We start from the raw sequence: 16410 nt of genomic DNA on the forward strand, positions 1-16410 counted from the left end.
ACTTCAGTTGAATAAAAATTCTTTGAAGACAGGGCCTTTTTCAGTTTTTACTGTTCTAGTATCTAGCACATTTTCTCAGATCTTCTAAGTAGATGTTCATAAATGTTTGTTGAAAGAAATCCCATCTCATATTCAGAGAATTATTGAATTCATTTTTATGAAATATGGCTTCATTTCTTTTTTCTTTACCTTTTTTTAGAGTCTAGTAGTAATTAAATGAGATAAAAGCAAGTGAATTTCATATTTATCATGACAGAGGGCAATTTCTATCTGGGACTTTGTCTGGGAATCATTGTTGACTCATATTTGTTGACTCTCATAGATAAGAAGGTACTGTTTTAAATACCCAAGGAAGAGAGGGATAGTAAATGAGTGGAATTGATTTAGTTCTCTCAAATAAAGGACCAGGCTGTTCGAACAGTTTTAGATTGCCCTTGTATAGTTAGGTATCCCTTCCATATTGTAAATTTCTCCATCACAATTTCAGCATATTGCAGTTTGGCAGAAAAAATCAAATGGAAATTTGGGGGAGTTTTGCAGAAGCCACAGAAAGCATATGAAGGCCAGCACACAACACAGAGCCTATGACTAAATAATTAACCCAAATGTTATATAGGGAACCTTAAACACCCATAAATGAAAAAATTCAGACTATTTCTTTTTTCGATGGAGGGCCAAAACATTTTATATGAATTTTCCAGATTGCAGGGGCTCCGCACCTTAACCCCCCTGCAATGCGGAAGGGATAACTGTAGTTTTATTCAACTAGGAAAGAAGAGAAAAGGTTGCAGTTAATTTTTAAAAAGAAAGAAAACATTCTATACTATTGTTCAAAAAAGCTAAATAATGATTAGTTTGTAAAAGCAGAGACTGAAAATTGAGTTTATGAAACCTAGGATTTTATGCTCTCTTTAGCTATAGACCCACTTTCCTGCCTAGCTTATTTATTGACTGTGAGAGATTTTCCTACAGATAAATTGAGTTTTTAATAGCCATTATTGGCCTCCACATTGTAGAACATAATACCAAAGAAGACTCATTTTTCAGATGAACTTCAACAAGTTTTCATTCTTCTAATAGCTGCAATTATTGTGTCCCCAGATTTTGTATTATTGGTGACTCAGGAATATCACCATCTCTGAAGTGACAACAGCTCTTACCTTTAGATACAGCACAACTTCCCAAAGTCTAGATTTTACAAACCAAGTTTTGGAAAATTTGTTACAAGTACATATTTCATATGACCATTAAAATTAATTTGTTTTCTTCCAGGACCATGGATTTTAAAATTTTTATACTTTTGTTCTTGGTACCTTTTTTTTTTAATCTCAGTCTTCCTTGCTGTGTTTTTGATTTTTTGTTGTAAAATTCTTCTAGCAACCTCTTTCAATGTAGAAAAGGCAAATGTAATCTCCAAATTCTTATTGCTTTGTCCAAGCTTGAGATTCCTATAGAAATTTCCAGTGAAGTTGTGTATTTCAATGTAAAATAAGCAAATTCTTGGAAACAGATCAAGAGCCACTGTTTTTTTTACTCTTAGTTCATGTCCATGTGTTCTATGTAATAGGTATTATTTGGAATAGAGTAATTCACAGAATCTCAACATTGAAAGCAAATTTGGAGGTCATCTGATTCAAACTATATATAATCAAGAATTTTCTTTGCAACTTCTCTGACAACCTGGCATCCCTTTAAAGAATTCTAGAGATGGGAAACCCATTTACCTGTATAGGCAATCTGATCAACTCGTATAATTCTGGTAGTTAGGATAGTCTTGCTTTCCCCACATCTAAATCTGTGTCTCTGCACCTTCCATCTACTTCTTCCAGATTTATCCAATAAAGTCAAGAGAAATAAATTGAATACCTCTTCACCAGAGCTTTTCTATCCCCACTAGATTTTCTAGGCTAAACAGCCCAAGTTCCTTAAAAGAATCCATGGCTAACAGTCCATCTACCATTCTGGTTCCTATACTTGATTTTTCTGTGAACCTTAATTCCCTTATTCTGAATGATCTACAGCTTATCTGTGTTTCCCCTAAAACAGACTGCTCCAGACTGAGCACAGAATTTTAGATGTAGAGTAACCAGGGGTCAGTGAGAGTCACCTACATTCAGTTGAAGGTTTTGGCCCTATATCACACTATATCACATCTTTTTCCACATCAGCTATTATTTAGCCACGACATCCTTAACCTATGCTCATGTAGTCAGTTTTTGAATACCATTTTTAAGATTTTGCATTCATTTTTAATTACATTGTATTTTCAGATTTTTAACTATCATTATGACTTCTTGAAAGTATTTCATATCCTAAGCCTTTCCTTCAATATAATATTTCAGTATCATCTTGGTAAGTTTGTCACCTCGATCTTTCTCTAAATGATTAATGAAAATGTTGAGCAGAGAAAGGTAAGTCTAGATCCTTGTAAGACTGAAATATACCCCTTCCCCATATGAATATATAATACATTGGATGACTACTAGTAGTTGAATAAATTCCCACTCAACCTAATTGAACCTTTGCCTTGCCCATATTTCTCCCATTTTTGCTGTAAGAATAACACTAAGACTTTGTTTTTCTAAGTGCTTTTTTGAAATCCAGATACAGTAGGTCTATAGCATTCTCATCATCTATCTAGTAATCCTGTCCAAAAAAAAGAAATGAGATAGACTTGCTTGACCTGTTCTTGATGAAGACATGTTGACTTTTGTGATCATAATTTCCTTTTGGAAATCTTTTTGAAGCATCCCATTAATATTTTGTTTAAAAAAAATCTTCCAGGACTCAGTCAAGGTTGTCAGCCTCTATTTTACAAACACCAGACCCTTCCCAACTCAAATGATTCTTCACAATTCTCCAAAGATCTATGACAGTGATTTAACAATCATTTCCCACAAGTTATTGTAGTACCTTGGGACATAGTATGACTTAATGGTTCCTGCACTTGATTTTTCTCTCTGTGAACCACAATTTCCTTGTCTATGAAACTAGAAAAATGATCTCTGTAGTTTCCACCTCATGGTGTTATTACAAGACTCAGTTAAAATACTGAATGCAAATCACTTAGCAAAAAATGTAATATAATATTAATATGTAACTATATTTCTTTAAGTTTCTTTATTTCTGGGGATTTAAATTTATAGAGGGCAGCTTGGTGCCCTCTAAATATCTTATTCATCTTGGGTTTCAGCTCCTTGGAAACTATTTTTGCTCATTCCTTCCTACTTCATAGATCTCCTTCTCCTTAGAGAAAAAGATAGAAGTCAAATAGCATGAAGAATTTTGACCTCTGTCTTTCAGTCATTATTGATGTCCCATCCAATTTAAGCAGAATTCCTGTCCCTTCTTTCATAATTTTGCCTGCTCCCAAGATAGCTTTCAAAAAGCCCCATTTTGTCCTTAAACATTCATCACTAGCTTCATTTTTTGACAGTGTTTCCTATGGGACTAATACCACTCTTTTCTACCTCTCCTTTTTTCTAAATCTTAATTGGTCAGGAAGTTCCCTATTAAGCAAAACAGTCTCTTTCCCTTTTCTTCTTGGTGAGATTTGTGTGCTTGTATATTCAGAATTTCATTCTTGAGATTTTTTTCATCCCACTTGACCCAACATCCCTTATTGAGTTTTACCATTACCTCTTCTTTCTCTGAACTCTGTAACATTCACAGCTTTTATTTCCTCTCCTTAATTAGGAATTCAGAGGCAAAATGAGAACTTCCTTCTAAGATTGTCATCATTATGGACCCCATGATCTAACTATATTCCAAAGACTGGTCGGTAGTCATTCTTTTTTGTCCTTTTGGGGTCTCTTGGTTAGGTCAAACATTTCTGATTGCTTGTAGATCACTTTGAAGAATTTCAATAGCATTTTGGGACTTGTTTCAGTTATCACAATGTCTTTTGGAGACAGGAACTATCTAGAGAACCAACCTGTTAGAAAATAATGTTTCATTTTAACTCCTCAAAGGCTATTTTCCATCCTGGTTATAAAAATACAGATTCTCTTTTTTGATAATCATAAGAGAATGCAACAGAGTTATCTCTGTAAAGTAATATTAATTGACAAAAATATTTCTGTGGAAGATAGCTTTTTAGAAGAAATCCTTCATTATCTATGTATAATGACCAAACTTTTCCCGAGAACCATTGAGAAAATATAACTCTCTCCTATCTTTACAAATTTGAAATCTGCAGATGTTATAGATTACAAATATTATCAGGTATAGTTAATATGTAGTTTGGTATTGCTGACCTGCTCTTTTTTTTCTTTCTTTTTTTAAATGTTTTTCTTGTTATAAAGGAAAATTTTTGAATGGGGGAAAAAGACATCTTTAGTGAACACTGGAGAGGTCAGTAAAAATATTTTTAAAGAGAAAAGAAACTTTATGATTTTACTTTGCATCAAGTTACTGTTTTATTAAAAATGACCAATAAACACAAGCATCTAGCATTCTCTACACTTTTCATTCTTTCTCAGAGAAGAATTTTGTCTGCTATGGATAATTATTGGTAAGAGTCTTCCTTTTTTCCCATATTTTCTTCTAATCTTTGCTCTAATGAATCGGTGATCTGATTTCTCAGAGTTAACTGATCATGATAGGACTCCCAAATCAGTAAGGAGTCATTTTCCTGCAAGATAATTCACTTTTTTGTCTTGTTCACTCTCCCCATCATCTGCCCATTCCCTTCTTGAAAAAATATTCCTATTTTATAGGTTTGATGTTTGTGTACAAACTACAAGCTACCAACCTCTTTGTTATCCGAATCCTAAGCTGTATTTTGCCATTTATTTTCAGCAATCTTCTCCTATGCTTACCTTTACATATATTTCACCCAGTTCAAAGGAGCTTGTTGAATTCTTAATATAATTTCTCTAACCCTTCCTCCTCCACAAACTATATTATAAATTTTTATGCATGATGCAGTATTTTCACTTAAAGAACACTGAGAATATGTCTTAAATGTTATGTTAGGTTTTCTGCTTTCTGATATAATAAATAGAATGACTTGTCTGTCACTTAGATAAATTTCACGACTCTTCTATTTACATTATTTAATCCAGTATATTTTTAAAATGCATCCTTCCAGTCAACTACTTGGTGAGATTTATAAGGAAAATCACCATCATCATTGATAACATTTACCTAACACTTTCAAGGTTGCACTGAACTTTTCACAAGTTGTCTTTTCTGATCTTCACCACTTAAGTGACCAGTATGTGTAGTCTCCATCTTAAAAATAGATCCTGGACAGAAATTTCTTTTTTTTTTAAGATTTTATTTATTTTGAGTTTTACAATTTTTCCCGTAATCTTACTTCACTCCCCCCCCCACAGAAGGCAATTTCCCAGTCTTTACATTAATATACATTGATCCAAACTGAATGATGAGAGAGAAATCATATCCTTAAGGAAGAAACAAAGTATAAGAGAGCAAGATCAGACAAAAAGTTATCAGTTTTTTTCCCTAAATTAAAGTTAATAGTCCTTGGTCTTTGTTCAAACTCTACAATTCTTTCTCTGGATACAGATGGTATTCTCCATTGCAGACAGCTCCAAATTGTCCCTGATGGTTGCACTGATGGAATGAGCAAGTCCATCAACATTGATCATTGCCCCCATGTTGCTGTTAGGGTGTACCATGTTTCTCTGGTTATGCTCATCTCTCTCAGCATCAGTTCATGCAAATCCCTCCAGGCTTCCCTGAATTCCCATCCCTCCTGGTTTCTAATAGAACAATAGTGTTCCACGACATACATATACCACCGTTTGCTAAACCATTCCCCAATTGAAGGACATTTACTTGATTTCAATTCTTTGCTACCACAAACAGGGCTGCTATGAATCTTTTTTGTACAAGTGATGTTTTTAATCTTTTTCATCATCTCTTCAGGATATAGACCCAGTAGTGGTATTGCTGGATCAAAGGATATGCACATTTTTGTTGCCCTTTCGGAACAGTTCCAAATTGCTCTCCAGAAAGGTTGGATGAATTCACAGCTCCAACAACAATGTAATAGTGTCCCAGATTTCCCACAACTCTTCCAACAATGATCATTGTCCTTTCTGGTCATATTGGCCAGTCTGAGAGGTGTGAGGTGGTACCTCAGAGATGCTTTAATTTGCATTTCTCGAATAAGTAATGATTTAGAGCAATTTTTCATATGAGTATGGATTGCTTTGATCTCCTCATCTGTAAATTGCCTTTGCATATACTTTGACCATTTGTCAATTGGGGAATGGCTTTTTTTTAAAAAAAAATTTGACTCAGTTCTCTCTATATTTTAGAAATGAGTCCTTTGTCACTGGACAGAAATTTCAAAGGCAATTTTTGGAACAGAATTTTTGGAAGACAGATTTTTGCCATATGGACAATGTCATAGGAATTGATTAGAGTCCCAGATCAAGCCGTTAAAAGCCCATTTCAATCTGTCAATCAGAAAACATTTCTTTTTTTTTATACTCCAGCTCCTCAGTTTCTTAATCTTTCCAATTCTCATAGCTTATTCTTCCATTATAGCTCTGAAATGATTATACTTTTATCCTTGTCATCACCCACAAGCATTCTCCTTACTTGATTATAATATTTTATCATTCCTTATCCCTTATCTCTCCTTATGTCTTATCCCTGTCTTCCCTGTGAACTCCCATTCCTCCCCATATTGGAACTTTGCAAGGCTATCACTTCTCCTATGAATAAACTAGGGTCTCTTCCTAATCTTGACTCCTTTATGAGAAATTCAATCCCTTGTTTACTTCTATTTTTTTTCAGAAAATTGCCTCTATTTTATTTTTAAAATTTTAATTTTTTCCAATGACATGCAAAAATTTTCAACATTCATCTTTTTACAAGTTTTTTAGTTTCCCATTTTTCCAACCAACCTTCCTTATCCCCCCCTTCCAAAGGCAGTGAACAATCCAATAGAGGTTGTACATGTACAATCATGTTTAACATATTTCCGTATTAGTCATGTTGTGAAAGAAGAATTAGAACTAAAGGGAACAAAAAACCATAAGAAAGAAAAAAAATCAAAGAAGTTTTTAAAAGTGAACATAGTGTGCCTTACTCTGTGTTTAGATTCCATAGATTTTTGTATGGATGTGGATAGCATTTTCAGGAACAGGTCCCTTAGGATTGTCTTTGATCATTCAACTGCTGAGAGGAGCTGCTTTCATCATGGTTTATCATCTCACAATGTTGCTGTTAATGTTTACAGTGTTCTCCTGGTTCTGCTTACCTCACTCAGCAATGGTTCATGAAAGACTTTCCAGGCTTTTCTGAACTCCAGTCACTCATGATTTCTTTTTTTTTTTAATTTTTATTAAAGATATTATTTGAGTTTTACAATTTTCCCCCCAATCTTGCTTCCCTCCCCCCACCCCCACCCCCACCCCACAGATAGCACTCCATCAGTCTTTACTTTGTTTCCATGTTGTACCTCGATCCAAATTGGGTGTGATGAGAGAGAAATAATATCCTTAAAGAGAACAGAATTCTCAGAGGTAACCAGATCAAACCATAAGACATCTGGGGTTTACAGTTCCTTATCTGGATACAGATGGTACTCTACTTTGCAGACAGCCAAAAATTGTTCCCAATTGTTGCGCTGATGGAACGAGCAAGTCCTTCAAGGTTGAACATCACTCCCATGTTGCTGTTAGGGTGTACAGTGTTTTTCTGGTTCTGCTCATCTCACTCAGCATCAGTTCATGCAAATCCCTCCAGGTTTCCCTGAAATTCCGTCCCTCCTGATTTCTAATAGAACAATAGTATTCCATGACATACATATACCACAGTTTGCTAAGGCATTCCCCAATTGAAGGACATTTACTGGATTTCTAATTCTTTGCCACCACAAACAGGGCTGCTATAAATATTTTTGTACAAGTTATATTTTTACCCTTTTCCCTCATCTCTTCAGGGTATAGACCCAGTAGTGGTATTCCTGGGTCAAAGGGTATGCACATTTTTGTTGCCCTTTGGGCATAGTTCCCAATAGCTCTCCAGAAGGGTTGGATGAGTTCACAGCTCCACCAGCAGTGTAATTGTTTACTTTTATCTTACTCATTCCATGACACCCCAAACTGGATTATTCCTACTATTTACAACCCTTTACATCCATATCATGCTTGTGCTGCTAATGGAATCATGAAATCATTAAGGTGGCATTTCTTAAGCCCTTTTTATTCACCAATCATTATGGGAAATGCAAAGAAGAAATAAAATAAGAAATTGTCCTGTACTCAAGAAGCCAATACTCATTATTAGCTGAAGAGACAACAGGTACATAAATAAATATGCAAAATAAACCCAAAGTTTTGGAGAACTAAGGACAGGGTTTGTAAGTACTGAGTCTTGAAGGAAATAAGAGATTCTAGGAAGAGGGGGGAATCTTCCAGTAATGGAGATTTGTTCAGCAGTTTTCAGTTGTGTCTGACTCTTCATGTACCCATTTGGGGGTTTTCTTGGCAAAGATATTGAAGTGGTTTACTATTTACTTCCCCTGCTCATTTTACAGGCAAGGAAACTGAGGCAAACAAGATTATAAGATACTTGCCTAAAGTCACATGTGTTGTAAGTGTCTGAGGTCAGATTTGAACTCAAGAAGTGTTTTCTTGACTCCAGATCCTATATTCTATCTTCTAATGCACCTGGCTCCCTTGTAATGGCAATAGTCAATGCTATTTACCTCTAACATAAGTGAACGGTAGTAATATGGAATCTATGGGAAAATGTAATCAGAAATCCAGCAAGGAACCATGGAAACATTCTCCACCACACCCACCCTCCCACTATTTCAGTAGAAAGAGTTCATTTCCTGTTTGTCCATGTTGGATGACTCCTACACTCTCTTGGTTTCTACAGAAGGAGCAGCAGATGCTACAGGCAGCAACCGAATGGACTCTAGCAAGAACAGGGACACAAATTTTAGAGCTGGAGAACTACTTCTGTGAGGGAAAGTTTCTAAGTTTGCTATTTGTGAAGGCGAAACTAGCCCCAAGTTACTAATAACTTTGTGTTGCCCTGGCCTTGTATTATTTTTTTGAATATTTGTGAAAGTTTTTCATTACTTTTTAACTATTCCCCATTATACACTGGTGAAACAGGATACTCTTCTTTTACTACCGGGCAAGGGTTTAATGGAAAAGAGTACAAAGCTAAGACATGAGAGATTCAGATCTGTAGATTTAGACCAAATGTGTGAAATTAGTCAAATTACTAAACTCCCATTTTTATGCTTTGAAAAATTAGTTGAGATAACTTGCCCTCTCTACTTCACAAGAATGTTCTAAAGATGAATGAAGCATCTTTTATTAAGCATCTGTCTTGTGCTAAGTACTGCAGGATATTCTGTGAATACACAGAATGAAAAAAGCTTGTAGTCTATCAGGGAAGATGATAGATAGATAGATAGATAGATAGATAGATAGATAGATAGATAGATAGATAGATAGAATGGATGGAGGGATGGATGGATGGATGATAAAGATAAATATACACACATATATTACTATGGGCAAAATAGATATCAACTGATCCATCACAAACATTTTTAAAGAACTTATTCTGTGTAAAATATTATACTAAGACCACTGCTGGGTCTATACCCTGAAGAGATGATGAAAAAGGGTAAAAACATCACTTGTATAAAAAGATTCATAGCAGCCTTTTTTGTGGTGGCAAAGAATTGGAAATCAAGTAAATGTCCTTCAGTTGGGGAATGGTTTAGCAAACTGTGGTATATGTATGTCATGGAACATTATTGTTCTATTAGAAACCAGGAGGGATGGTAATTCAGGGAAGCCTGGATGGATTTGCATGAACTGATGCTGAGCGAGATGAGCAGAACCAGAAGAATACTGTACACCCTAACAGCAATATGGGGATGATGATCAATCTTGATGGACTTGCTCATTCCATCAGTGCAACAATCAGGGACAATTTGGGGCTGTCTGCAATGGAGAATACCATCTGTATCCAGAGAAAGAACTGTGGAGTTTAAACAAAGACCAAGGACTATTAACTTTAATTTAGAAAAATACTGATATCTTATTGTCTGATCTTGTTATCTCTTATGCTTTATGTTTCTTCCGTAAGGATATGATAAGGACATGATCACACTCAATTTGGATCAATGTGTATTATGGAAACAATGTAAAGACTGGCAAAATGCATTCTGTTGGGGGTAAGGGGAGGGAAGTAAGATTAGGGGGAAAATTGTAGAACTCAAACTAAACAAAATCTTTAAAAAAAGAAAATAAGAAATTATGCTAAGCACTAGAACTGGAAAGAAAAAAAGTAAATATATTCCCTGTCACTCTGAATGCAGACCAAAAGTATACTATGTTCATTTAAATAAAACTTTTTTATTTTTTTCTCATTTTTTCCCCTTTAGTTGTAATTCTTCTTTCACAACGTGACTAATATGAAATCTGTTAAACACAATTGTCATGTACAATCTATAACAAGTTACTCACTGATAAGGAAAGGGGGGAGGAAAGGGAGGGAGACAGGAATCTTACAAAAAAGATGAATATTCAAAACTATATTTTCATTTAATTTGAAAAAAGAAAAGAAAAGAACATAAAAAATTCTGTCTTCAAGTTGCTTACATTCTAATGAGGGAGATAGTTGCCTGTAAATTGGTCCAGACAAGATAATTGAGAGATTACATTAGACAACTGGAGGTCGGAAAATCCATAAATACAAGACAATTATTTTTGTGAAGGGAAAGATGCTAACAGTTTGGGAGATCAGTAACAGCCTCATTTGGGGGGAATAAGTATTTGAAACTGCTTTGAGAAAAAAGCACAGTAATATAATTAATCCACACTGGCTTTGCCACTTGTTCCCTGTGTGACCTTGGACAAGCCATTGGACCTCATTTCCTAATCTTAGAAAAGGAGGTGTCAGACTTACAAGGTCTTTACCAGCTCTAAATCTGTTATCCTGTGGTCATATATTATTGAGAACATTACACATGAGTAAAAGAACCCATCTTCAACTCAGAAAATCTGGGACATTCAGAACTTTCATTCATACTGTCTCATGTCTATTAGATTATTCTGGAACTCTTGTATGAAGTATTGTTCCTCTTATCTTTTTATTGTATATACATGCAGAGATATTCATATATATATGTATATATATATATATATATATATATATAAAATATGTGTATACATATACAGTTGTATCATGTAAATTCCAAACAACTGCCTCACCAATGAATTCTTTTTAAACAGGTTTCATTTACAAATTGAAGACTGCAAATACTAACTAGCATTTAAGGTGTAGAATTCCTGTCATCTCCTTTGATCCTTACAACACCTATGTGCATTCAGAAATATATAGTATTGGTTATAATAGTTCAGAGAAATGTATTCCTAATAGGTATTTTATTTTATTTTTTTAATTTTAGAAAGGTTTTATTTTCACTTTTACAATTTTTGCCCCATCTTACTTCCCTTCCCCTACCCCCCACAGAAGGCAGTTTGTTAGTCTTTACATCATTCCCATAGTATGCACTGATCTAAGTTGAATGTGATGAGAAAGAAATCATATCCTTAAAGAAGAAACATATAGTATGAGATATAGCAGAATTACATATTAAGACTTTTTTAAAAATTAAATTAAAGGTACATAGAAAGTCTTTGGTCTTTGTTCAAATTCCACAATTCTTTCTCTGAATACATATGGCATTCTCCATCGCAGATATACCAAAATTGTGCCGGATTGATGCCCTGTTAGTATAAGCAAGTCCATTAAGATTGATCATCACTCCCCTGTTTCTGTTAGGGTATACAGTGTTCTTCTGGTTCTGCTCATCTCACTCAGCATCAAACCCTTCCAGTTTTCCCTGAATTCCCATCCCTCCTGGTTTCTAATAGAACAATAGTATTCCATCCCTAATAGGTATTTTACCTACTTTACCTCGCATTATATATTCTCTATCTGTAGCCCATGCCATTCAATATGTAGCAATACCAGACAAAGAAAGATACTGGGGATCTTGGGTATCCCAAAAGTCTTAGTGCAGTTTAACTTTTTTTTTAATATATGTTCTGTAAGATGAATCTGAAATGGGACAGCTAGGTGGTGCAGTAGGTACAGTGTTAGGCCTGGAATCAGGAATGGCCCCTTACTGAATTCACATCTGTCCTCAGACATTTATTAGCTTTGTGATGCTGGGCAAGTGATTTCATTCTGTTTGCCTCAATTTCCTCACCTTTAGAATGAGCTGGAGAAGGAAATGGCAAACCATTCCAGTAACTTTACCAGGAAGACCCCAAATGGGGTCATGAAGACATGACTGAAATGACTGAACAATAACATACCAGCAACAAAAGAAATGGTAGTAAATGACTAGTAATAGCTTCTGGGATAAGAATTCATTATTTGATGAAAACTGCAGAAAAAAAATGGAAAATAGTATGGAAGAAACTAAGTATAACCTGACATCTCATACCATATATATATATGGTTGAAACGGGTACAGGTTTTTCTAAAACTGAAATGAAGGGTATGACCATAAGCCAATTAGGAGAACAAGGAATAGTTTAATTGTCTGATCTATGGAGAGGGGAGAAGGTTATTATCAAACAAGACAGAGTATATAAAATGAAAACTGGATAATTTTGATTATATTGAATTATAAAGGTTTAGCACAAATAAAATTCATATGATCAAAATTCTCTGTTGAATCTTCCCCCAATCCCAATAACCCTTGATTGCACAAAGCATTTCGGGTTGGGCTTAGATGGATGAATTATTGCCAGACCAGGTTGGAGTGCTACCAGTTGGTATTTCATCACTGTTAAGTTACAAATATGCCTCTCTGCAGAAGCCCCATCAAAGTGATGGACATGGGTCACACCTCAACTGGTTGCCTATTCTATTGCATTTGACATTAATAAGTAACATTTTCTAACATGAAGGAAAGTCACTGTGCCTTCTCCTTCAGTGTCTGAACATTGCAATCCTTAAGGCTCTTTAGAGAGAAATATGTAGCAGAGGGTGGGATTACTGTAAAGCCTTTCCCTTCAATTCCTAAAAGTTTACCCACCAACTGCCAGCTGGAGGCAGACCATAAGATTTCTGTGCCTAGAATGAATCATTGAATGAGCCATACAAGGAATCCTCTCTGGTTTGCTTCTGGTCATTTGGTCAAGAATGTAGGGCAAAGGAAATAGTTGTCATTTCATTGAGCCATAGCCAAGCAAATATGATTTGATGTTGCTCTTTGTTCAGTAAAGGACCATCTTTCCATCTAATCCAACCTCCTTATTTTACAGAGGGGGAAACTGAGGCCCAGAGAAGTTAAATGACTTGCTCAAAGTTACACAGGAAATATGTAGTAAGTCTGGGGTTTGCAATGAGATTTCTAAAGCCTCCTCTTTCTACCACACAACATGTCTACAGTCTCCAAATTTTTTAGCTCTATATAAGATTAGGGAATGCATTGCCCAATAGTGGGTTTGTGAAATTAGTTTGTCATTCTGCCCTATTTCATGTTTCTCTTTGGGAAGTGGGACAACAGAAAGGGGCAGAGGCCCTGGGTTCAAATCTCATTTATCTCTGCTACCTTGCTAAGGTCAATTTTGTGACCTTAGAAAAATCACTTCATAGGGGCAGCTAGGTGGTGCAGGGAATAGAGCACCACTGGAGTCAGCAGGACCTGAGTTCAAATTTAGCCTCAGACAATTAATGATTTCCTAGCTATGCGACCTTGGGAAAGTCACTTAATCCCATTGCCTTAAATAAATAAAATTAAAAAAAGAAAAAGAAAAAGAAAAAGAAAATCACTTCACTTCTCTTAGATTCAATTCCCTCATCTCTACAGTGGAAAATATAAACTAAATGACTTCTAAAATCCCTTCCAGCTCTACATATTTAATCCTATGATTCCCCTCAGCCTTTAAATCCATGATTCATTTATACCCAACTATTATTCTTTGGTAAAAGGTATGAAATTCATCTCAAAACAGAAGGATCTCTTAAGTTTCTCAATAGGTGTAAAATTCTGAGAGTTATATTTTACTTCCTTAGATGACCAACTTACCCTATTTTGTGTCTGAAAGATTTTGATCCTTGGACTTTGCTGTTACTCCTAAAGTATTACTAAAAATGTTAGATAAATAATGTATTGTGCCACCGAACTGAAGTAAACTTTTCCTTCTTAAAAAATATTTGAAACAATTGTTAGCAAGTTGCGTAAAATAGAATTGCAATTTCATGTACATGTGCAATTACACGTACAATTTTATTGTACTATGTTATAGAAATATTTTATTCTATAAATGAAAAAGAAGAGAAAATATTAGTGAAAGAATTTTATTTGACTTTCTGGTAGGGCTTAACAAATACATGAAAGAATGAATTCAAATTTCAATCTATACCTATGCTGATATATATCTATATTGATATATATCTCCATCTCTATCTACCCATCCATCTATCCAACTATCTATCTATCTATCTATCTATCTATCTATCTATCTATCTATCTATCTATCATACATCTTAAAGGGTGTATTCATTGCTCTATTTAATTAGTGTGAAGAAAAAAATGGAGAAAATGAGCCTGGAGAAATGGGGAGGATCTTTTCTTCTAGATTCCCAGAAGTTAGTTAAGTTATTTTGTTTGGTTTAAAAGACCTGTGATTTTGTTTAAAAATTTGGTTTAAAAATAGATGAAAATTAGCCTCTCTAGCACTGCCTCATCTCCAGAGAGTAAAAGGTACTTGTGTGGTAATCACATAGTTGCATTTCTTGGAAATACCAACCATATGTCTCTCATTACTTGTTTTCCAAAACCATACGGAAAACATGCCCGAGTGTGGTTTGAGGGAAATGGCTTTGTTTACGCCATGTTTCATATGATTCCTCCCAACAAGGTTGGTTTTGATTTGTATCTAATAAGGGACTTTTTTTGTTTGCATGCAGGTGTTTTATATCTTCAGTATGGAGAAGAAACAAAGCAGCTTCGGATGCCGAATGAAATCACAAGTGCAGACACGATCCGTGCCCTCTTTGTAAGTGCCTTTCCTCAGCAACTCACCATGAAAATCCTGGAATCTCCAAGTGTAGCAATTTACATCAAAGATGAAAGCAGGAACGTGTACTATGAATTAAATGATGTAAGGTAAGTTGTGGTGTGTACCCTCTTTATAACTCATTATATTATCATTGCATTCTTATAACTTGCCCAGAGCACTTTTTGTCTTGAATTTATTCCTCTCATAGTCCTAGGGAGATCAGTCATTATTGTTATCCCAATTAACAAACATCCTCCATACCAGTTGGTCAATCTATATTCACATATGTGTGCATTCATTCACTACTGCTAGATTGTAAAATTTCTGTGGGTAGGGGCTAGGGTAGGTTTATTTTTTTGTTTGTTTGTTTTTGTCTATGTATTTGCTTTGCAAATAACAGAGCTTGATAAATGTTTATTGAATTTGAATTTGTTTCTAAACTCAAATGAAGTGTGACTTAAGAAGAAATAGATTTCCCCAGTCGAGGTTAGCACTGGTAATGTTCACTTAAGCTGAGCTCTTTGTACCCTACCCGATCTTTTTTCTTTTTTAGCCAAAGAGAGAAAAGCCCAGAAAAGTTAAGTGATTTTCCCAAAGAAACATCAAAAGTCACATCAGTGGAGACAGGGTTAGAAATGTCTTCAGTTCAGTTCTTTTTCTTTTGTACCCCTTGTTTACAATCCACCCAACTAGAATAAGATCTACTACTCTGGCATCCCAACCTTAGGGATCTTCTTGGTGGCCAACCTGGTCCTTTACTGACAAAACAAAGTATGATCTTGTTATATTTTTAATGCCTTGCCTCTGGCACAAAATAGATGTCAGCCGATAAATAACTTGCAATTATCAAGGTTGACATATTTAGGCTTGTGCCAAAGCCTATGAGTAATTTAGAGCATTTAAGACTGACTAAAGCCTTAAGGTACAGGTATCGCATCTGGTATTGAAGCTTTATATGTTGAAAAACCTTGTTCAAATATTCATGGGTATCAGGAAATTTGTATTTGTTTTTAGAATGAATTATTAATAAGGCTGTCAGGAAAAAACCCTTAAATTTATAAAACATAAGCTTAAACATAAAATAGTCATGTTATCCTGAAAAAGTATATGTTCAGTGGTAGAACTGTGTAGGTTATGCTGTTTAGAACAAACATAGTGTATCTTTTACACTTGGAGGAGTTGAAAGGAATGGTAACCATATTCAGTGGATTCTTGATTGTGCAGACTGGAGAACTCAGCTAACATGGATAATGGAAATCTGCTTAATCTCCAAATCTAATTTGAGTCAGTATAATAGTTTCTGCATAGCCCTGAAGACTACTCTTTTTCCAACTTATTGCAAGAAATAAATGGTGCCATTTGGAGATTT

General features: G+C 35.0%; 1 protein-coding gene across 13 annotated transcripts in view; it reads left to right on the top strand.

Annotated features, from left to right (window-relative positions):
- KIAA1217 (KIAA1217 ortholog) overlaps nt 1–16410 on the top strand; it is a 564114-nt gene that overhangs the window by 412638 nt on the left and 135066 nt on the right. For all 13 annotated transcript variants that reach the window (XM_074192996.1, XM_074192997.1, XM_074192998.1 and 10 more), the window contains one exon: nt 14950–15148. In XM_074192996.1, coding sequence (XP_074049097.1) covers nt 14950–15148 — 199 coding nt within the window. The remainder of the gene's footprint in view (nt 1–14949; nt 15149–16410) is intronic.

The sequence above is a fragment of the Macrotis lagotis genome, chromosome 7, assembly GCF_037893015.1.
Source record: "Macrotis lagotis isolate mMagLag1 chromosome 7, bilby.v1.9.chrom.fasta, whole genome shotgun sequence".
In the NCBI taxonomy this organism is placed as follows: Eukaryota; Metazoa; Chordata; class Mammalia; order Peramelemorphia; family Peramelidae; genus Macrotis; species Macrotis lagotis.